The sequence below is a fragment of the Haliotis rufescens genome, unplaced genomic scaffold (genome assembly GCF_023055435.1).
Source record: "Haliotis rufescens isolate VD_foot unplaced genomic scaffold, xgHalRufe1.0.p SCAF_355, whole genome shotgun sequence".
Classification (NCBI taxonomy): domain Eukaryota; kingdom Metazoa; phylum Mollusca; class Gastropoda; order Lepetellida; family Haliotidae; genus Haliotis; species Haliotis rufescens.
The window spans coordinates 1-25,723 of record NW_025964063.1 but is presented as its reverse complement, the minus strand read 5'-3'; the positions used below and the strand labels follow the sequence as shown (position 1 = coordinate 25,723).

General features: G+C 43.3%; 1 protein-coding gene across 1 annotated transcript; it reads left to right on the top strand.

Annotated features, from left to right (window-relative positions):
- Positions 1-1,138: 1,138 nt before the first annotated feature.
- On the top strand, positions 1,139-4,828 carry LOC124129252. The gene is made up of 3 exons (XM_046492762.2): positions 1,139-1,423; positions 2,486-2,633; positions 3,313-4,828. The coding sequence occupies exons 1-3, from the start codon at positions 1,175-1,177 to the stop codon at positions 4,776-4,778; spliced, it is 1,863 nt and encodes a 620-aa protein (XP_046348718.2). The 5' UTR covers positions 1,139-1,174; the 3' UTR covers positions 4,779-4,828.
- The last annotated feature ends 20,895 nt before the right edge of the window (positions 4,829-25,723 follow it).

The following is a 25,723-nucleotide window of genomic DNA, read 5'->3' as shown; positions in this document are numbered from 1 at the left end:
CAATGTGACCGGCTTCTCGGAGGCGACACCAAACTGTCTTAACAAGCACGAACTACCCGACCGCCCCATACAACGTTTCAGCTTCATACGATGGATGGACGGATGACTAACAACGAGCCTCGGCTTAAGTTCACAGTTGTGAGGTAACATGAAACTGTTCGGCGCCTCCTCTCACTGAACAATTTATGACATAAACACCCAACCATACACATACACAAACAAACACACACAAACACACAAACACAAAAAACACATACATACACACCCCGAGACACACACACACACACACACACACACACACACACACACACACACACACACACACACACACACACACACACACACACACACACACACACACACACACACACACACACACACACACGCAAACAAAGACACACATGCACACGCAAACACACGCATACACACAGAGGCACACATGCAATCATATAAACACACACATATGTACACATATAAACACATTCAAACACACACAACTACACGCATACACACATAAACATACATACACACACAAACACACGCACACATACACACATACATAAACACACACATACAAACACACGCATATACGCATACACACAAACACACGCAAACGAACTCACACATATACACGCATACAGACATATACACATATACACACTTACATACACACACAGACACACACATGCACTAACACACAAACACACACACACAACACATTAATACACACATATACACACAAACACATACACACACTCAAACATACACACACAAACACACACATACAAAAACACAACTACACACACAAACAAACACTCACACACATACACACACAGCGCGCACGCACGCACACACACACACACACGCACACACACACACTGGAAAGTTAACGGCCTGTCCACTTCAAAAAATTAAATGGTCGGTTCTCACCCACGATCCAATGGCATGGTTTTGACAAACAAGATTACAATCAGGGTTAGATAGTTGCATACTTTCTCATCGCAAAGAAAACATGAATCACAACAGTCTCATCTACAAATGTCTCTTTCTCATGTACAAATGTCATCTCGACCTACACAACCAGCCAACTTTATGCCAGATAAACCTTGACCCGCATGCGTTCCTCACCTGATATAATAGGACAACTGCCGTCAATCCTACATTCCGGCACACAATGCCGTTCTCAACAAGCAAGATGTCAATGTGTGTGGCAATCATAGTTTACATGTTGTGCCTAGTCACTGGTCAGTATCAAGTGACAATCTTTCAGGATTTCGTCCTCAAAGGAGGACGGAAGGTGTTTGATCCTGATCGCTGGAACGGCAAGATGGGGTTTGATAAGCCCAGCATCATCCAGTACGTGAAGAAAACTGGTGCCAGGGCTGCACGCTGGAACAAAGGAGATATTGGAGCCTTTGAGAAGGTAGATGGTCATATTAAGTGTTCTGCTGCTGGTAGGGCAAGACATGCTTACCCTTTTCGCGAACACCCGTTGTTATCATTGATTTGTAGTAATCCATTCATATAATCTTCACCGCAATTTTGCCTTTTGCCCCCAATGGAACATGTTTTGTGGGAACATCGAGACTGGTTATTCTTTAGTGTTGATGTTATATATTTACCGAGTAAGACTGGGACGTACAAGCTTTTATAACCTGTATAAACACGAGGATGAAGGTTGAGGTGTTGATACAAACGTTGAATACGTGATCGAGTTTATTTTTACAAATCGTTATTTGTGTGCTAGGATCATGGACAGATATTAGGACAAATATTGTTAATATATCACTGCAACGCTTATAAAAACCTAGCAATGAATTTGAAAAAAATGAAAAATCCTATAAGAATGCCTTTATAGCCCCATATAATAAAAAAAATGTAACAGATTTTATTTCACCCCTACATACAACACATCCTCGTCAACATATTTCGACGTACAACATACTAACGATAGTAGACATCGATGTACAACACACGTCAAAACACCTTGATATGCAACACAATCCAGCACAAATCGATGTACAACACATGCTAACACACCTCAATGTACAACACACTCACGTTGGTAATACTCGATGTACACCATACTAGCGTTGATACACATCGATGACCAACACAATCAGTGTCAGGGCACCGTACAACACACGTAAAACTCCTCGTGCTGGTACACCTCGATCTACAACACACACGTCAGCCCACCTCAATGTACAACGCACTGACGTCAGCACACCTCGATGTACAACACAAACACACACACACACACACACACACATGTCAGCAAGACTCGATGTACAACACACACACATGTCAGCACACCTCAATGTACAACACACACACACACACACACACACACACACACACACACGACACATTCACATGGGTGCACCTCGACGTACAACACACACGTAAGCACACCTCGACGTACAACACATCCCTAGCATCCCTATGAGTTACAACACTGTCATGATCATGCCACTGCGTACAGGCACCAGAAGATCATCATCGGAAGGGTTATGCTGATCCAGCTTACTTCCGGAATGCAAGCTTCCAGCAGAACATAGTTTCTATGTATTCTGCCAACAGAGATGGATTCGGACGAACCCCGGGGAGAGAAATCATGATGGATCTTAGAGGTCAGAACAGTTTTAACCTTGATGACATTTTGAAGTTTTTGAATTTCCATACAGCCTTTAACGATGCAAAAGCTGCATTTGCTTTTACACATCATTCCCATGAAATAGAAAGACCAAAAGTGAAAACGATAAAGTCCCTGAACTGCCGAAATAATGTACAATGACATTACAATCTATAATATCGTAATGCATAATTTGTTTGAGAGAACATAAGAATACTCATCTTAAGATAATTGAGACAAACTATGCTTGTTTGTGTCCCATAGAACGATTAATCAAACTCATTCTAGAATGATTAAGCACGTCTCCATCGCCTAAGCTCTACGCCGAAATTTAGCATTATGCTTGGCTCAATTGAGATTTTACCATGCATTTTGTACATATAATCTTCTAAACAAGACTAGATCCGCGCTAAACGTTAGTCTATAACAAGCCAAGGAATCATTTTCAAGTGGTCAAGATATGACATTGACGTTCATGCAGGAGAGATTTTCATTGAACCACGACCAGTGGCCCGAACTCGAGATATAACACAGCCAATAGTATAATGTAACAGGAAATAAAGACAGAAAAAAGGCCTCAAGACTTGTTAGCAATATTAAATCTGTTGGGATACTTTTAGATACTAAATGAACACCATAGTTAAATGCATTAAAAAAAATTGTATGTGTCTCCCTAGCCGACGCCTGGCCACACTGGATGGACACATCTCAACACAAAGGCCACTTCCCTAACAACGTGGATGCTGCTGCTGATATGGCTGCTATGTTGCTGAAGGCCGTCCATGATGGAACCAAGGGTGACACACCGCCATACTTTGAACCAGTCAACGAAGTCGACGGTATGTGGAAATACAACGTTAACTGGACACAGATTACTGACTACCACAAAGCCGCCAATGCAAAGGTCAAGGCTACTCTACCACACGTTAAAGTTGGAGGTCCGGCATATTCTGGTGCCATTGGTCAGCTGGACAAACACGACTTTAAGGTTTGGGAAAATATCAAGGAGTTTTTGGACATGGCGGTCAAACACCTTGACTTCATTTCCTTTCACCCTTTCAGCCATATGCACATCACAGGAGAATCCTACTACTTCTCAGGTTCGAATGAAGCCCGCTTTGTTGGGATAATAGATCTAATTGAAAGTTATGCCCATTCGAAAACAGGTAAAGATATTCCCATCATCTGTTCAGCCTTTGGTTTGGGGTCTATCATAGGTGTGGATATGCAGAAGCCTAACCCACTGATAGATTATGGCTATGTGTACCTCCACAATGCAGAAATGTTTACCATGCTGAATCATCGTGGAGTGGTCGACAGAGCTGTGGCGTTCTTGCTTGGACATAGAGAAAGTTTTGGGCAAGCCAGCATTGATTACAGTCTCTTGGACACCAACAACCATGAGAGAAAAACAGCCGAGGCGTATCACTTCTGGCAGGTGCTTTCAAATCGCATGACGTATCTGCGAACAGACAGTCAATTCCATGGAGCTGAGAGACTCGTGGCATCGCATGCTTTAGTGGATCCAACTTCAAAGAAGGTTGTACTTCTTCTGCATAACTTTGACACGCACCCGACCCAGGTCAAGGTCAAGTTTGATCACGGATGGATGAATCCGTCTACGGCAGTGATGTCCTGTGTCCACTTGAACTCCCACAAGGTTACAGTACGGGACAAGGAATCAAACGTCCACCTCAACAACGGAGTCGTCACACTGCCGACTGAGGCAAGCTGCTATCTTAAATTCCAAACTGCCTTCAACTTTGCTCACAGCAAGACGATCACGGAAACTGTCCACTACGGACAAGATGTTGCTAAACCAATACAGAACAACGTTGTCACCACCAGCATCAATCTTGGCCATGTGAGCAATATCCAGTACGCGTATCTGCGAGTCTGCATTAGCCTCGGTGACAAGACCGGCAATCCAAAACCAACATCGGTGCAGCTTAACGGCAATTCCCTCAACTCATTTTACTTCCTACATCGGCAAAACAACGGTAAATACGAGACAATATGGATGACGATGCAATATCTAGTTCCAGTCTCGTTCCTGAAGCAGAACCAGAACGTGGCCAAGTTCCACTTTGCCCAATCGGGAGGGCGGATGTCAAGTGTTGCTCTTGTTGTCGGAACTCTCTGATCAGACACTCTGTATCTTTAAGTTCGCGTACATAAAGAATACAATGCACAGTACAATGTTTGTTATAGTAGTACGGGTAACCTAGACGTCAAAGGTGCTGCAATTCGCCATGCAGAGTTGCTTCCATTAGGCTAACAATTAACCTATGATCGTGGAAGAATTCCAGATTCACCCTGATTATGTTTCATAAAGCTAACTCGTGACAATACTTTATAATGCTTTGTGATAAGTATAGATTTCTTAATAGGCTTTAACATGTGCTGATTCAAGGAGCGGGTTAACCCCAAACAAGGTCTTTGCTATGGTTAACATCACTGACATATCTACCCATAAATCAGACAACTTCCATGGTCAAGTGGTAGAGCGTCCGCCTGGAGAGCGGAAGGCCCGGGGTTCGATACCCGGCCGCGTCATACCAAAAGACGTTAGAGATGGTATTTGTTGTTACCCTTTCTTGCGCTCGGTATTAAGAGGCTGAAACTGGTCAAACTGAGGCATGGTATCTTAGTGAGCTAACACTATAAATCGGCATAAGTCCTGACGAGTACAAGCAGCCACACACACACACACACACACACACACACACACACACACACACACACGCGCGCGCGCGTTGCATGCACGTCGCTATATAAGTGCAATAATCTTGGATGCGACATTAAACCCATTTACCTCACTTCACCTACCCATAAATCCTTGATTGACAGACTGCTGCGTTAATCAACAAATAAACAAACAAACTATGTACTATGTTTATGACTACGTTTTGTCATGGCACCCTGTAACATAATCGAGACGGGGCCAGACAATCCAGTACAGGATCAGTATAGGCAACTGACGACCAGTGCCCTGTTCAACAAAGTAACCTCAGCGCTACAACTATCGCAAGCCTATGTTAAACATGGCAATTACGATCACCTTAGGGATAAACGTACCTTGTAAGACGGGGTCCTAGTCTAATCTTCAGTCCCCATAGAGTGGTTGCGAATGATTTCAGGGTATTTTGACCAGTTAGAATGGAGATATACTGCACCAAATAATTGAGGACAGTTTTAACACAGTCACAGTGAAGAAGCTGAAGTGTATTGCCCCCATACAACATATGGCGATCACCTTAGTGTGTAGTACAGTACAGCGATTTGCTGTCAAATTTTCCTGAACCACAACCAAGTCAGATCTCGAGGTGTAGGATATGCCCTCCCACCACACACACACACACACACACACACACACACACACACACACACACACACACACACACACACACACACACACACACACACACACACACACACACACACACACACACACACACACACACACACATACACACACACACACACCATGACACTTCCGCCACTGAAAACTGAAATTGTCAAATTCACGTACACAATGTGGGGCAAAACTCTCACGTTCTATCCAATCTCGCCGGTGAAGAAGAAATCGTAATTCATTGCTTAACCACACTCGTCTCCAGTTTCTCAGATTCTGGTATGTAAGGCTGTAAGGTATGGCACCCAACGAAAGCGTCTCTTGCAAAAAGGGACGATAACTGGTCTTCTGGGTCGGATTCCAGCCTCGCGATGATGGTTCCTGACAGTCTGGTCCGATATCCACCTCAAACGTCCTGCAGTCTCCGGAGCTCTTGCATTGCGAAGACGTAGGTGGAACAGTCGAATGTCGTGATCCTGTGCAGGAGTAACTCTTGGTCGGCCGGTTTTCGGACGGTCTGCAGTGGCCGGCAACAAAGGCGGCAAATGGTGCTGTGGTGGACGTTGAAGTGGCGTGCAACAGAAGACTCTTTGCATACGTACTATGGCGGTGCATTTACATTGATACCAACTATTCCAAACGCCAAAAAATGAGCTGTTTCGTGTCGTTGTGGGACAAAGCTCACCTGTTTGTAGTCTTCACGTGTGTCAGATTCCCACCATAGAGTGTATAGTATCTCCCTGAAAGCTGTTAAATTAAGAAAGTTCACAATTGACAATTGAAGTCGGATCTGTAGACGTTTTAGACTGTGCTCCCGTCTACCTAAATTAGAAGAGAGGCGGTAACCGATTTGTTGTAGGCTGCAATTGGACGACACTAAACACCGCTTTCATTGGTCGTCGGTATCGAATGAAAGCAAATAGAGGACTTTGTGAAATTTGTTTGTGATGTAAAGTGCTCTTGCCAAAATTAACAGCAGAGCAGAGCACAACGTTTACTTTTAAGATCTTATAAAAAATTAGCGTTAAATAATTACTCTAGATCGGCACAGTTCATGAGGACATTACGCATGCGCACATATAACCGGATATCATACAGATCTGCAATTGTGCCATATTTGGGGGCCTCTGCCTGTTGGCTAAAAGCACTAAAAGTGCTGAGCACGCACATTTTGCCCTCGATACTTGAAATGGATGTAATATTTAGAGCGCTAATGACCAAGGTCACTTGTAAATATAGCCGTTCGCAGTCATCTGACTGTTGATTCTTACACGGATTATAACCACGTGATCAAAACTCAATGGTGATGTTTATCGCTACCAGAATGGACATTTCTTGAAAAGCGCACTTTCCAATGTTTACTGCAAGTAATAGTACCTATAGGCGGAATGGTTTGTTTTCACTTTATAAGTATTAAAACTCAAAACTTAATACTTAGAACTTAAGACGTTAAGGGTCAAAGGGAGATTACTCTTCAAACCTCAGAGGCCAGACCTTGTTGATAATTTTAACTTTATATAATGATCTTTATTAAAGTCACGAACGTATTCCGAAAAAAACATTAACGTCCTTGCACATCAACATTAATGATATTAAAACACAAAACAGTGTCTAATTACGAGTTTCTGTACCCGAATTTGCATGTGAAATATGTGAGGTGGGTGTTGGAAAATCCAAAATGGCTGTTACTGACGGTATACAGTCTCATATTAGGTCAGTATCAACCATCTTGGATTTTTACGGACGGTATATGGGCTCATGTGGGGTCAGTAGTTCTGCGCTCTGACTGGTCAATCTCACTTTGAGGAATAATAATATCACATATGCAGTTAGCTTCGTTAATTATACATCGCGATAATTCGTTATTCCGTTTCACGTGGCGAGGACTTTTAAGTAAAAGCAGCGATGGAAGGCTTGCTCATGGGCCAATGATGTCGAAAACATGTTTGTTTCTTTGTTTGTTGTTTAATGCTGCACTCAGCAATATTTCAGCTGTATGATGTCGGTCTGTAAATCATCGAGTCTGGACCAGACAATCCAGTGATTGACATCATGAGCATCGATCCACGCCATTGGGATACGATGACATGCATCAACCAAGTCAGCGAGCCTGACCACTCGATCCAGGTAGTCGCCTCTTATGGCAAGCATGGGTTGCTGAAGACCTATTCTACCCCGGATCTTCACGGGTCTTCAGTTTAGAAGGAACAGTGACAGCACAATTTAGCGTTGTGCCAGTCGAATCAGATTCAAAAAGGTTTGGCAACGAATTGATCCACTGTATTTACCATTAGCGTGAATGAGTTTGATTTAGGGGATCGTTGAACATCATTTATCAAAATTGATATTGAACGAAGCAGCTCTAAAATCTCGACAATAGTTGCTTTCGTCAGTAGGGTTTGATCAATTCACATTTCAAATAACTAAGCATTTCTTAAGCGCTGGTATCCAGTTAAGAAAACTGCTCAAAAGCGCTGGCAGGAAACTCTAACACGGATGGGGTTCTACTGCAAGTAAGTGTTCCTGAAGAGGTAGGTCTTCAGTCTGCGCTGGAAGCTGCCCAGTTCTTGGGAACTTCTGATGTCAAGTCGTAGTCTGTTCCATAACATTGGAGCTGCACGTGCAAAGCAGCGATCACCAAATCTGCTTGTTCGTGACGTGGATATGCACAGTAATTGGTGATCACCTGAACGCAGATTGCGTCTAGGTTCATACTCACAAATCATGTTCTTGATATATGCTGGTGCAGCACCTTGTCTTGATTTGAAGATCAATGTGAAGACCTTGTACTTGATACGGTCCACCACCTTTAGCCAGTGAAGGTCCTTTAATATTGGTGTCACGTGATCTCGTCTCTTGGTCTTAGTGACTAGCCGTGCAGGGCAGTTCTGGATGCGCTGGAGCTTTGCTAAGAGATGTTATGGTAGGCCAAGAAGCAAAGCATTACAATAGTCAAGATGTGAAGATTGTATGTTCCATGAATCACGGTCGATTTCGAAAAGAACGGAAATACATAGAATGAGTATACTGGTGTTGCAGATGCACAACCAAATGACCAATCTCCCCATTGAGCCATGGTCATGGTATGGAGTGATTTAATTAATACCCCCAAAAGATACACATTGTATTTCTTCAAATAGTCAGTAAATCGGTTTTGATGTGGTTTTAAGCGTCCCGCGTTAGGTTTTATAACACAAGCTGGAGGCGAGTGTTATAAAACCTTACGTGGGACGCATAAAACCCCATGTACCCCGAGTAATCCTGCTGCAACGAATTTAACTTAGCGAAATGATTTAATATAACATTGTCAAATAATTCAAATTAATTCCAAATTGATAGAAAACAACTATTCGATTAAACTGAGGTCAGCTTCACGTGTCATCCATTGGCTCGGAAAAAGCTAGCGGCGTTTTCCTTTGAAGCAGGGTATAAAGGATTTATTCTGTTTAAAAAACGAACTACGGTTATAACGAACTGAAATTAGTAGTCCCTTTGAGTTCGTTCTAACCGTAGTTTACTGTAATTTAATGAACAGCAAATAAAGATAAAAATTGTATTTCTTCAAATATTCACTAAAAAGGTGTTAATGCCGAGCACATGAATATTCACATGGGACCTCAAGTTAAAAGAGAGTCAGTAAGTGGAAATCCTTCAACAACGCGTTTGTGGGAGGCCATGAGTTCTAACGAGTTGATTTGTATCTTTTCTGTGAATGGGTCTCCACTGATAATAGCCACTAGAGTTATCTCCCTTCAAGTGTTCACGCTGCACAGGGCAGTTCACGAGGCGCTGTATAATTCCATTATTTAAACTTGGAGGTCTTGTCCCTAGGTCCATGAATACTTATCTCACCTTTCATTAAAATATTAGCTCCTGATTGGTTAAGGAGCGAGCAATTATTTTCCCTGAAGCCCGCTCATGTGCACCGCTGAGAAATCAATCGGAACTCACCTTAGGTAACTTGCTTAGGTAACTTGTCCTTGGTTCTAGAGCGAAAAGTGGGTGAGGGAATTGGGTTTTACCTGTATCTGTCCAAACAGACCGCCCTTTAAATCGTAGGACCCGTGAAGATCCGGGGTAGAATAGGTCTTCAGCAACCCATGCTTGCCGTAAAAGGCGACTACGCTTGTCGTCAGTGGCGACTAGCAGGATCGGGTGGTCAGACTCGCTGACTTGGTTGATGCATGTCATCGTGTCCCAATGGCGTGGATCTATGTTCATGATGTCAATCATTGGATTGCTGGATTGTGTCGATTATGAACACACCGCCTTCATACAGCTGGAATATTGCTGAGTGCGGCGTTTAACTTGGTACCTATATCCCCGGGTCTGTATGAATGAATGGAGATGAGATAAATTCGTTATCAACAGATCCCTCGGGGCATATAGTGTGATGTACCCTGTGTGTGAGCCTATGTGCCCCGAGCCGTAAAGTTGGGTTATATAGGTTCATACACAGAGTACATCACACCGTATGCCCCAAGGGATCTGTTGACAACTACTAATGTACCTTGTTGGTACAGCAAATACTAGATATATTGAAGAAGGGTATTTTTCAAAAGTCATAAGGAAGTCGAGTGCAGGGAGGGATATTATAACGAAATCGAGTGCAGCGAGAGATGTTATGACGAAGTCGAGTTCAGGAAGAGACGTTTCAATGAAGTCGAGTGCAGAAAGATATGTTATAACGAAGTCGGCGTGCAGGATGAGACTTTATAACGAAATCGAAAGCAGGGAGAGATGTTATAACGAAATCGCGTGCAGGGAGAGATGTTATAACGAAGTCGACGTGCAGGGAGAGGTGTTATAACGAAGTCGCTGTACAGGGAGAGGTGTTATAACGACGTCGGTGCAGGGATGGGATTTTTCTATGGAGAATAGAGATGTTTCTTTTTATTTCAAAAATATTATCCTGAATTCGTTTTTAAGAAAAACAGGCCCATGCAGATCCGGGTAGAGAAAAGGCATCCAGCAAACCATGATTAAGAGGCGGCCATGCTTGTCGTAAGTGGCGACCAACGGGATCGGGTGGTCAGGCTCGCTGACTTGGTTGATGCATGGTATCGTATCCCAACGGCACAGATCTAACAGAAAAAAACACTATGCAGCTATGCAAATGTGTTACAGGTATTTTCTTTCTTTACGACAGTCTCAAGCATAATTAGTTATTTACACAATTTACAGAATTTAGTTTCTTCGAAAATATCCCATGTAGCCAGTTGACTACATGATTATGTCTGATGTAGCCAGTTGACTACATGGTGAAGTCGCGTGTAGCTACTTGACTACATGATGAAGTCGGATGTAGCTAGTTGACTACATGGTGAAGTCGGATGTAGCTTGTTGACTACATGATGAAGTCGGATGTAGCTGGTTGACTGCATGGTGAAGTCGCGTGTAGCTTCTTGACTACATGATGAAGTCGAATGTAGCTTCTTGACTACATGGTGAAGTCGGATGTAGCTTGTTGACTACATGGTGAAGTCGCGGGTAGCTACTTGACTACATGATGAAGTCGGATGTAGCTTGTTGACTACATGGTGAAGTCGCGGGTAGCTACTTGACTACATGATGAAGTCGGATGTAGCTTGTTGACTACATGGTGAAGTCGGATGTAGCTCGTTGACTAAATGGTGAAGTCGCGTGTAGCTTGTTGACTACATGATGAAGTCGGATGTAGCTTGTTGACTACATGGTGAAGTCGGATGTAGCTTGTTGACTACATGATGAAGTCGTATGTAGCTTGTTGACTACATGGTGAAGTCGCGTGTAGCTTGTTGACTACATGGTGAAGTCGCGTGTAGCTTGTTGACTACATGATGAAGTCGAATGTAGCTTGTTGACTACATGATGAAGTCGGATGTAGCTTGTTGACTACATGGTGAAGTCGCGTGCAGCTACTTGACTACATGGTGAAGTCGGATGTAGCTTGTTGACTACATGGTGAAGTCTGATGTAGCTACTTGACTACATGGTGAATTCGGATGTAGCCAGTTGACTACATGGTGAAGTCGTGTGTAGCTACTTGACTACATGGTGAAGTCTCATTAACTTGTTGACTACACGGTGAAGTCGCATTAACTTGTTGACTACATGATGAAGTCGCGTGTCGCTTGTTGACTACATGGTGAAGTCGGATGTAGCTTGCTGACTACATGGTGAAGTCTGATGTAGCTAGTTGACTTCATGATGAAATCGGATGTAGCTTGCTGACTACATGATGAAGTCTGATGTAGCTTGTTGACTACATGGTGAAGTCGCGTGTAGCTACTTGACTACACGATGAAGTCGGATGTAGCTAGTTGACTACATGATGTCCGGTAAAGCTAGGTCACTACATGGTGAAATCAGATGTAGTAAGTTGACAACTTGATGAAGTCGGATTTCAATAGCCAAAATAAATTTCTGCTAAAAGCAGAGTCGATTGTCCGATTCCTACTGTATTATGTGTATGTGACCGCCTCCGTGGCCTAGTGGTAGAGCGTCTGCCCGGACAGCGGAAGGTCGGCGGTTTGATCCCCGACCGCGTCATACCAAAAGACGTTAACAGATGGTACTTGTTGTTATCCTGCCTGGCGATCTGTATTGAGGGGCTAAAACAAGAACTGGTTGGCTCGGAGTCAGCATACTTTGTCTGAGTAGGGTATTCATGTTAAACTGCGGCATGGTATCTCAGTGGTCTAGCACTTAAATTCGGCATAAGTTCAGACTAGTACAAGCAGCCGCACACACACGCAAACACACGCGCACGTTCATGCACGTTGCTATATAAGTTGAATAATCTTGAACGCGACGTTAAACCACGTGTCACCGTCATCTTTCACCTCACTAGCAAGTGTGTATGAAGCACTATGAAATAGAATCACCAAACAAACAACCGTATCTCTCTAGTAGTATGGACAATATTGATTATACCACATCTACTTTCCCCGCTCCATTAAAGCTAGGAGTGTATATTGTTATTATCTGTCGACCCTATCACTTGACCGTGTCTGACCTTCACGTAAGGGTAGTCAGCAGCATAACACTTGATCTGATAATCAATTCTCAACTCCTGGAACTAGAGCGTGTCGACAAAGGGGATCGATTGTCCACAATGACCGATGAGCGTCGGTCTGCATACGCTTGGTCGACCGGAACACTGAAACCAAGATCTGTATGGCTATGGCCAGGTCCAGCTTGTGGGGGAACTAAGCAAAAACTGGTCAACCCAATGATTTATATACACCGTGACAAACGTTAAGCTCCGTCAACAATATGTTTTTTCTTCTATGACTCTATTCTAAATGTTTTGTTTAAAATGGTGTCGCGTATTGCGCTTCTGACGAAACACATTTGTTTTGTTTGAAGAATGAAATATACTGAACAAAAGAAGTAAGGGATCGGGAATACTTTTGGGGATCATTTTTGTAGTGAAGACAGCACATAGTTCATAAAATTATCCCCAAAACAAAAACGGGTGGCCCAGTCTGAGGCGCCGCGATTCGCTGTGCAGAGTTGCGTCCCTTGGGCACGCCAGAAACCTATGATTGTGGGTTCGAATCCCAGTTCGCCCCGATTATGTTTCTAGGTTTGTCAGCACCATACCCATGCTCGTGGGTTTCACTGAAGTGGTAAACGTCTAAGACCTGCATCACTTCGGGCTTTCCTCCCACATTAAGCTGACACGCCGCGATATAACTGGAATACTGTTAAAAGCGGCGTTAAATACAACTCACTCACTCCTTTAATCAGTATACTTGCAGTGTTGTACTGTACAGTATTCGTTTAGTAATGGCATTTATTGTAACTGTGCCGTGGCAATAGTTAAATGACGATCCTTTCAATTGCCCCCTTTGTTTTTTTGCAACATAGGGTACATGTAGAGACTTAGTCGTGTTTCAAAGTGAGGCCATTGCCTATCCTTCTTTCCATCCACTAGTATTCATCTATCCCTCAATCTATCTATTATGAAATCAATTTTTTGGTGTTCCCAACCGTGATTTTTCTGGAATAATGCTAAAGTGGCGTGAAACCATACTCATCCACTTATCCATCTTGATACGGTATTAATTAAATGTTTATCAGAGATCAGAGAGACAAAACTACCCTTTATATTTTCATATTCAAATGGGGGCGTTCGGGTAGCCTAGTCTAGCCTCGTCACGCCGAAGACCCAGGTTCGATTCCCCGCATGGTAAAAACAATGCGTGAAGCCAATAGTCCCCTGGCGTGATATAGCTGGAATATTGTTAAAAGAACATTTTAGTTCAACCCCCGTATACAAAAGTCGGACGTTAAATATAACGATTCCAAACCAAAATCCTAACTCTTCCACCATGTACTATTGATGAGTGAATCATTACTGCCGCATCGACTGACCCGACTATGGCCATCTAAAATCCAAACTGATCAAAGCTAAAAATATCATCTGACGACAAACTATCACGACTATAAATGGGAGAGACGGGGACTGTAAATAGTTATTAAAAAGGTTTAAAAACGAAAGGAGTATCCCCGTGGGGATTCCGGGTCAGAATACACCCCAAAGAGACCTCTGCTGATCGTATACGGATGGATCGGGTGGTCAGGCTCGGTGACCTGGTTGATTGCATATCATCGTACCCTGATGGCGTGACATGATGCTCATAATATCAATCACTGGATTGTTTGGACCAGACTATTTACAAGGCTCCTTTGAGACTTGGAATGGTCGGGTAGCCGCGTGGTTAAAGCGTTCGCTCGTCAGGCCGAAGACCCGGGTTCGATTGCCGACATAGGTACATTGGGTGAAGCCCATTTCTGGTGTCCCCCGCCGTGATATTGCTTGAATATTGCTAAAAGCGGCGTAAAACCATACTCACTCAGTCATTTGAGACTTTGATTTCAGTATCATTTTATGTGAGATCGATACTCTCGAGCCACGTCCTGTTAGGAAATAAATGGGAATCAACAATACACTTTATTATAAATAATAGAATAAACCGTAGATGAAAGGCCAGGCTATCGAGTTGTTGACGGACGTCAAAAAGATGGTAAACATGATGTGTGTGCTGTGTTAAGTTGAATGTTTAGCAAATTACAAACGCTTGCTGTTTAATTTGCATAGCCTCTGTTGTCAGCTATTTTAAGAAGTGTTAATGCGTGCTGATGTTTCATGTGATGTTTGGCGAAATAACTGTAAATCGGTACATTTAAACGTGCATGCGGACTCGTTATATTGCTTTCGTCGTAAAAAACTGCTATTACAATTGATTTTATTCCGCTTTTAGCAATACTGAACGAACAACAGGCTATAAGACTCCTGGAATAAACATATAATACAGCCCAACAAACACAACAGTTTTATGATGGTTGGGTCGGTTTGACTCGCGTCATTTAGAGCGGCATAGTGTGTAGACCATCGTTACATCGTGCAACGTATGTATTACGCTACACTCGTCTGAGGTTGGTTGGTTGGTTGGTTGGGCTGTTGTTTAACGCCGCACTCAGCAATATTCCAGCTATATGACGGCGGTCTGTAAATAATCGAGTCTGGACCAGGCCATCCAGTGATGAATATCATGAGCATCGAGACACGCATTTCGGGTCGATGACATGCATCAACCAAGCCTGCTCATCTGAGGAAGCTTTGGACATGTCGCTGTTCAGTTTGGTTGAACCACCAGTCGGTGCACGTGTATCACGGTTATCCACGGATGACACAACGTGACAAGGTTATGATTGGATTTGTAAATAAAAGCAAGGTCTTTTTTCCATAATACATATTTCCATAAGAAATATCTGCTAAAAGCAGTGTCGTTGGCAAAATTCCGACTGTATAATTATCAAAAGGCTGCGATTTGAAGTAAAATTGCTGAAATATTATCGAGAAGATTGAATAAATAAAGGAAATCATTACCACACCATTATTTTTATGGATGTGCATTTTGCGTATCATATACGATTTTATTTTTGTTCCGTGTACACCCCCTGCTGAGTCCTGAAAACCCTCGAAATAGCCGAATACCTTCGAAATAGCCGAATACCTTTGAAATAGCCGAATACCCTCGAAATAGCCGAATACCTTCGAAATAGCCGAATACCCTCGAAATGACCGAATACCTTCGAAATAGCCGAATACCCTCGAAAGAGTCGAATACCTTCGAAATAGCCGAATACCCCCGAAACAACAGCCGAATACCCTCGAAATAGCCGAATACCGCCGAATCCCGCGTACTTAAAGTGGAACGCACCCTCTATCATACAATGACAAAGTCTCATTAATATTTTGACGACCCGTTAGAATAGGTCTTCAGCAACCCATGCTTGCCATAAAAGGCGACAATTGCGAGGATCGATGCTCATGATGTCAATCACTGGATTGTCTGGTCCAGACTCGCTTATTTACAAACCGCCGTCATAAAGCTGAGAGCGGCGTTAAACAAGAAACTGGTATATAGGCTGCAACTACTCCTGCAACAACAACAACAACAACAACAACAACAACAGCAACTACGACGGCTGCTACACGTACCAATAAAAATATTTTGTCCTGGAGTTTATCGCCTTTAGCCGTAAGGGGGTTGTTGAATTATTGACAGAGGCGACCCTTGACACAAGGGGGACATTTGCAGAGTTGTGTTTCAGGGGCGGTCGGGGCGGTCGGGTAGCCTAGTGGTTAAAGCGTTCGCTCGTCACGCCGAAGACCCGGGTTCGATTCCCGACATGGGTACATTGTGTGAAGCCCATTTGTGGTGTCCCCCGCCGTGATATTGCTGGAATATTGCTAAAAGCGGCGTAAAACCATACTCACTCACTCACAAATTATGTTTCCAGGTTTGTCAGCAGCAACAAAGTTCGCCAAAGTGGGAAACTACGAAGACCTGCTTCACACTGACCTAGTTGTCTCAGGCGGTACAGAAGGTGAGCATGAATAACGTGGGTTCGAATCCCAGATTCTCCCACAGCAAGCTGACACGCCATGGTGTTACTGAAATATGGTTCAAAGCTGCGTTAAAGCAAAGTCTCACTCTACCTATCACTGCGCGTCTGTCTCAGCACTCGTCTCTGGGCCATTGGTGTCTACGTGTTGATGCGATGTATTAAAGTTAACAAAGAGTTGAGTTGAGTTGTGTTTAACGCCGCTTTTAACAGTATTCCACTAATATCACGGCGTGTCAGCTTAATGTGGGAGGAAATCCCGAAGTGATGCAGGTCTCAGACGTTTACCACTTCGGTGAAACCCACGAGCACGGGAATGGTGCTGACAAACCTAGAAACATTATCGGGGCGAACCGGGATTCGAACTCACAATCATAGGTTTCTGGCGTGCCCAAGGGACGCAACTCTGCACAGTGAATCGCGAATCGCCTTAGACGACTGGGCCAGCCGTGCCCCTAGTTAAGAAAGAGATCAATATGAACGTGCTTGGTGCACATGACTGCACACCCTGCATGCTGATGAGGAAGAAAAGATGAAGAACAACTTATGGTGCAACTGAATGAATCACCTTTTACTTCACTGGGGGGCAGAAGTGACACAGACCCTCTGCAGAGTTGCGTCCCTTAGCTGTGCCAGAGGCCTATGATTGGTCCGAATTCCATATTCGCCCTGGTTATGTTTCTTGGTTCGCCAGCACAATACCCATGCTCGTGGGTTTCACTTAAGTAATTAACACCTGAGATCTACACCACCCTTGGCCTTCCTCCACCGTAAAGTGAAGCACTGCTCAAAGCGGCGTAAAACTAAACTCACTCATTCACTCTGTATCTCTTTGTTGCACTGACAGAGCATTAACCACGTAAGCTGTAAAATGATTTATGTTAATATGCCACAGCTCATCAAGTCCCTAGCTTCATCACGGTGTCCAAAAGTCAGTGATTGATATCATGAGCAACGTCCCTAGCCTGACCATCGGGTCCACGTTAGTCGCATCATTATACGACAAGAAACTGAACGTTTTAGACCTATTCCAACACCCATCGCAACGATCTGGGAGAGTCATGTGTAATTTCATTGATTTACTTATGTCATGACGAACTGGATACACTGCTTGTGTCAAGATCACCAGCGTCATGGCTCACTGACATTTCCTTTATCTGCAACCACCTCCACGCACGAATATACCGACTCATGGGTCATAAGGGAGGTAAGTACTTATTAATAATGTTAGCCGGTACTAGCGGAAGGGCGTTTCATGACAATGGTATTTTAAATATACAAACTCGTTAATCAGGACTCGGACGAACACTAATGATATTTCAAGTACATTAGTAATTAAACGGAATTACTCATGATTCATTAATCCGGACACTGGTCAATGCGATTTCACTGAGAATATGATCGTTCAGATTATCAAGGTTTCGCTTTATATAGGGTCAGTGGGGTGGCCTTATGGCAACGTTGCTTGATACATCAAAGATCTTGGTTCGATTGGCAAGGGGGGGGGGGGGGGGGGGGGGTCAAATGTGTTAATCCATTCTCGTCTCCAAATTTGACTTCGTTTATGTGTCTCTATTTTTCCGGTGCACTTTACACATTCGAACTATAAAGTACAGAGAAAATATACATTGTCGGAAAGACAATATTTCCATTGATATAACTATCGCCCCTGGTGATGGATCGGCGCGGGGACCCTTAGGGACTCCAAGTTAGAACAGGTTCCCAGCAACCTATGCTTGTAAGAGTCGACTGAATGGATCAGGTTGTCAGGCACGGTGACTTGGTTGATTGCATGTCTTCGTATCTCGACTGCGTGGATTGTTGCTCACAATATCGATCACTGGATTGTCTGGTCTTTCCTCTTTTGCACTGGATTCCAAAGCTCCACAAACGCCCGTACAAAGATATAATGTTCGGTACTACCAAATCGTTGTCTCAAAGATAAACGTTAATCCTCAATACAATCAAGGAAGGTCTTTCGTTATATTCAAAGAAAGTATTTGAGACAAGCGTAATTATTACCATGGTTTTTTTTCAATTTCCCAAAGGATTTGCTTAAATTGTTTGCAATCTCAGAAAAGAACCAAGTTCAATGCTTAAAAAACATTTGTTTTCTTTTCAACCTTGTACACGACCATCCCACAAGACAAACTTAAGGGAAATCTTCATTCCTTGATTAACCCGGTGACCATAGATACATACTCACAAGCAAAAGAAACGGAAGTGGTTTTAAGCAAATAGGTAACAAACACGGGGCCATAAATTGATACGAGTTTTAGCATGTAGTAAAGCCTGATGGTGTTATCAATATTTTTGGTTGCATTTTGGAAGCCCCGAGTAAAACGAACACTTGTGGGATGAGGTTCAAAGGCGTCTGCACAATGTGCGCCCAGTCCCTACAACCGCCGATGAACTACGCACAGCTGCTTTGGATGTGTGCGGGAGGATCCCTAGGGCCTTCACAAATCGTCTGATCCACTCAATGTACAGGAGATGTGTGGCAGTGATCAATGCTAATGGTGGTCACACCAGCTATTGATTGACATTTTGGGTATTGACCCGAAACTGTGTAAGCCCTTAACATTTGAAAAAAAACAATTATGTCATCTGTCTTTTAATCCATTAAACTGTCTTCAGTCAAACTTTTGTCAATCTTGCCCTATCAGTATTTCTTGTCTTTACTGTTGAAAATAAATAACATGTATACTTCATACTCGACTTGCGTTTCTTTTGCCTGTGAGTATAGTTACATATCCATCTTCAGAGATTCAGGACAATTTGTCCAGTCGTCTGGGGCGCCGCGATACGCTGTGCAGAGTTGCGTCCCCTGGGCACGCCAGAAACCTATGATTGTGGGTTCAAATCCCAGTTCGCCCCGATTATGTTTCTAGGTTTGTCAGCACCATACCCGTGCTCGTGGGTTTCTCCGAAGTGGTAAACATCTGAGACCTGCATCACTTCGGGCTTTCCTCCCACATTAAGCTGACACGCCGTGATATAACTGGAATACTGTTAAAAGCGGCGTTAAACACAACTCAACTCAACTCTTTGTTAACTTTAATACATCGAATCAACAAGTAGACACCAATGGCCCAGAGACGAGTGCTGAGACAGACGCGCAGTGATAGGTAGAGTGAGACTTTGCTTTAACGCAGCTTTGAACAATATTTCAGTTACACCATGGCGTGCCAGCTTGCTGTGGGAGAATCTGGGATTCGAACCCACGTTATTCATGCTCACCTTCTGTACTGCCTGAGACAACTAGGTCAGTGTGAAGCAGGTCTTCGTAGTTTCCCACTTTGGCGAACTTTGTTGCTGCTGACAAACCTGGAAACATAATTTGTGAGTGAGTGAGTGAGTATGGTTTTACGCCGCTTTAAGCAATATTCCAGCAATATCACTGATAGTGATATAACTGGAATACTGTTAAAAGCGGCATTAAACCAATCTCACTCACTCACGTCAATCTGGAAAAAAAACACGGAAAATTATAGAACAAGTTAAAATAGGGAATTGACATCGTTTTGGTCACTTACGCGTCAAATTTGGAATTGTCCTCCACATGTCTACAATAAAACGTTTTGAGCGCTTTACTGAAGGCTTGGATGTTGTAACCTTGATCAAAGAACTTTTGAGAAATCGTCCTTTGACGCCCTATGAAATCTTGGCAGAAAGAGCATGCTCGATTGTACCTCAACAGTTATAACATGTAGACCCCTATGGCTGAAACTGCAGGAATATTGCTCTAGATTAAGAGAAAGCTGACTGTTGGAGTCATCCTTTTTGTCACTCTCAATCTTAATGCATAGATCTTAATATGACACAGACGATGCGGTCTCAATGGTCTCCTGTAATTAATTAATGGTTCAGGGGGGTAATTCTGTGGGGGGTATTCAACGATATGAGGTCATCAGGTCATCGATATACCTGAAGCTTAAGTAAAACTTCTTGGTCAAATCCCCTTGTTTCAGAATTTGCGAATGCGAGCAGAAATTTCGATTCATATGTACAAAGAAACAGATCAGCCCGAATGGGAGAAAAATTGGCACCCATGGGAATGCCTACTTCTTTCCTTAATGTCTTGACGCCAAACTTTGTAAAAATGTTATCAATGTGAGTCAGTGAATTGGGTTTAACGCTTTTAACAGTATTCCAGTTATATCACGGCGTGTCAGCTTAATGTGGGAGGAAAGCCCGAAGTGATGCAGGTCCCAGACGTTTACCACTTCGGTGAAACCCACGAGCACGGGTATGGTGCTGACAAACCTAGAAACATAATCGGGGCGAACCGGGATTCGAACCCGCGCCTTAGACGACTGGGCCACCCGAACACCTGGTATCATCACAATTTGATAGACACATGAACCTGACGTACAGTCGACTGCTTTAGGTAAAGTCTTTATGTATGAATATGGAGTGGGTTTTGTCAGTTATATTTGCAAAACTATCTCTGGCTTGTTTCGGTTCTAATTGGTATGAATAGATACCGTAACACTTTCAGTAGGGACCAGCAACCGTCAAAACATTTACCGAAATTAATCCTGTAAGTACAACGTACAGGGAAAACGCACACAATGTTATCGCAGTCATGACGCATCGACGATACTTTTATCTCTTTCTTACCATGACGGCGTCAATATGAACAACCATGGCCGATGTCAATTGTAAAAGTACACCCCTGTAACCTTAACGCTGTTTGGGTATACAAATCAAGCAGTTTACACAGACAACAATCCCTGGGCCACATAGTGCAGTGTTCGCTCTCGGCTTTTTTATCATTGGTCCTTACGGCATGCAACGGTGATTGTATCGATCCTCTGAGAGTGAATTTAGGTTCGTCCACACTAATAGTTTCAGTACAGACAGTCTCTGGCTGGGATATGATGTAAAATGGCGTTGGAAGACGTCACGTGGTACGTGGGAGTCCGTCTTCTCATTCTGTCTCTAACTCTGCGGTGTTGTAAAGCAGCTGGTAAGTCCATTGATTCTCAAACATCACAACATGATTATCATAATTTACATATTTTAACAAATATCCAGAAACCAGAAGGTCAGCCACTCTGTCGGGTATCTGAAGTTTGTAGCAAACGGTTTTGCTGTTAGAATCAACATGTCAGAAGGTGACGCGTGTTAGTTGTCTGTGGCACTGGTGTATTTGATGTGCAGAGTTGTGTTCCTTAGATGTGCCAGGATGCTAAGATACTTTTTTCGTCATGCTAATGATCCTTTAGTTGTCAGTATTGTACTGCATTGTCTCTCCTTGTCGCCACAAGGATGTCACACAACACCTATAGAATAATACAAACATTCTCGCATTCAGCAGGCAGGCATTCTTCTTTCACGTATCCATCCGCTCAGTCATGTATAAAAGGGTCAGCCAGTTTCATTTGACCAATCCCAGGTTCTTGGCTTCTGTCTCAAACACTAATAATATTGATATTGTGACCACAAACACTTAAGGTTCTTCAGAACCATCGCTACATCATTCTATATACGCTGTGATCGAGGGTGGCATCAAAGTGGTGTCCCACGCCGAGATATTGCTGGAATATTGCTTAAAGCGGCGTAAAACCCTACTCACTCACTCACTCACTCATCAAATTTGTAAACTTCTTGGTTGGTTGGTTGGTTGGATGTTTAACGCTGCTTTCCGCATTATTCCAGCTATATGACGGCGGTCTGTAAATAATCGAGTCTGGAACAGACAATCCACTGATTATTACCATGAGCATCGATCCACGCACTTGGGATAGATGACATGCATCAACCAAATCACCGAGCCTGTCCACCCAATCCCGTTAGTCGCCTTTTACGACAAGCGTGGGTTGCTGAAGACCTATTCTACCCCGAAAAGTAAACGTACACACAGGTTACGGGTATTACGTCGTCGATGACAAGCGTTTTGTCACTGTACATAGCTGTTGAATCGTTGTCAAATAAATACTGGAAGTCAGATGTCTTTAACATGACACGTTTGTCAAATCTGAGCGGCAGGCTTGCTAAGCACGATCCTAATATCATGAATAGGTAGCTTGCATCCACAATATACATTTTAATCTGCATCGGTACAACAGTGCATGCACATTAATATCGCAGTACGTTCGCACCAATACCACAATGCCTGGGCACCAATACCACAACGCATGCACTTTAATATCGGAGTACGTACGCACCAATACCATAATGCCTGCGCACCAATACCACAACGCATGCACTTTAATATCGGAGTACGTTCGCACCAATACCCCAATGCTTGCGAACAAAACCACAACGCATGCACATTAATATCGCAGTACGTTCGCACCAATACCCCAATGCCTGCACACCAATACCACAACGCATGCACTTTAATATCGCAGTACGTTCGCACCAATACCACAATGCCTGGGCACAAAACCACAACGCATGCACATTAATATCGCAGTACGTTCGCACCAATACCACACTGCCCCCGCACCAATACCATAACGCATGCTCATTAGTTTCGCAGTACGTTCGCACCAATACCATAATGACCCTGCACCAATACCACAACGCATGCACATTAATATCGCAGTACGTTCGCACCAATACCACAATGCCTGCGCACAAAACCACAACGCATTCACATTAATATCGCAGTACGTTCGCACCAATACCACAATGCCTGCGCACAATACCACAACGCATGCTCATTAATATCGCAGTACGTTCGCACTAATACCACAATGCATGCGCACAATACCACAACGCATGCACATTAATATCGCAGTACGTTCGCACTAATACCACAATGCCCCCGCACCAATACCACAACGCATGCACATTAATATCGCAGTACGTTCGCACCAATACCACAATGCCTGCGCACAAAACCACAACGCATGCACATTAATATCGCAGTACGTTCGCACCAAAACCACAATGCCTGCGCACAAAACCACAACGCATTCACATTAATATCGCAGTACGTTCGCACCAATACCACAATGCCTGCGCACAATACCACAACGCATGCTCATTAATATCGCAGTACGTTCGCACCAATACCATAATGACCCTGCACCAATACCACAACGCATGCACATTAATATCGCAGTACGTTCGCACCAATACCACAATGCCTGCACACCAAAACCACAACGCATGCGCAACAATACCACAATGCATGCGCACAATACCACAATGCATGCTCATTAATATCGCAGTACGTTCGCACCAATACCACAATGCCCCCGCACCAATACCACAACGCATGCACATTAATATCGCAGTACGTTCGCACCAATACCACAATGCATGCGCACAATACCAAAACGCATGCACAACAATACCACAACACATGCGCACAATACCACAACGCATGCGCATCAATATCACAATGCATGCGCATCAATACCACAACGCATGCGCATTCATACCACAACACATGCGCATCTATACCACAACACATGCGCATTCATACCACAATGCATGCACATTATTATCGCAGTGCATGCGCATCAATACCACAATGCATGCCCATTTATACCAAAAAGCATGCACATCATTATCGCAGTGCATGCGCATCAATACCACAACGCATGCGCATCTATACCACAACGCATGCGCATCTATACCACAGAGGATGCGCATCAATTCCACAGAGGATACGCATCAATACCACAACGCATGCGCATCTATACTACAATGCATACGCATCAATACACAGTGCATCAATATACAGTTCGAAATTATAGTCGTGGTCCTATGTCTACCTGTCATCTAGTCCATCTCTCCCTCTCGTCGTGGATGATGCTACAGCCGGTGTTGATCCATCCATCACTATGACACTTTGTGCTGGGACACGGTATCCCAGTCGCGTTGATCGATGTCCATGTCAATCGGTGTCTTGTCTGTCCCAGACCGCCATCATACAGCTGCAATACTGATGAGTGCGGCGTGAAACAAAAGAAATGTACAGAGATATATCAATACTATTTTCCTTACAAAACTCTTTTTATTCGCGAGTAAAATATAAATAGACAATATAAAAATTAGATACAAGGAAACCCTCTTATTCCGGATTGTTGTGTCTGTATATATATATATGTTATATCATACAATGATATTATATAATAAAGATATTTTACTCCATGACTCGATAATCAGGACATTTGCTAATCCAGACACGTATTCTTGAAACACAACAATCCGGATTAACAGGGTTGTTTGGCATGACCTTATCTGCCAATATTGTTTCACCTTATTATTCCTACATGTCCACGTGATTCAATGGTTGATTAGTGGATGCTTTGTACGAAATAGGTCCCCATCTAACACATAAGTGAGTGAGTGTGGTTTAACGACATTTTTAGCAATAATTCACTATAATCACGGCGGGGGACACCAGAAATGGGAGTGACACATTGTACCTATGTGAGGAATGGAACCCGGGTCTTTAACGAACGCTTTAACAACTAGGTTACAACAACGCCCCATCTTTCAAATAAGGGCAATTATAGCGTCGTGACGTTTTATGTATTTTAATCTGTATTTTAAACGACAAATATGCAATGTGACAGATGTCAAAGTATGCATATCTGTTATCAAAACAGCATTAACAAAATCTGTGTGGTTGGTTATGCGTGGCTGCTTGAACTGGTTCGTACAAATGCGCACATTGTTAGTGCGATCGCACTGAGATACCGTGTCGCAGTTTAACATGGACACCCATGAAGAAAGGATTGTAAAACATATGTCAAATACAGGTTAAGGCACACTGTATGCATGTTTGGTTGTTGGGCAGGGTTGTAACATGTTCCGGCACGTGTGGTGTAAATAGCATATTCGTCACCTCGGTTGATTGAAAT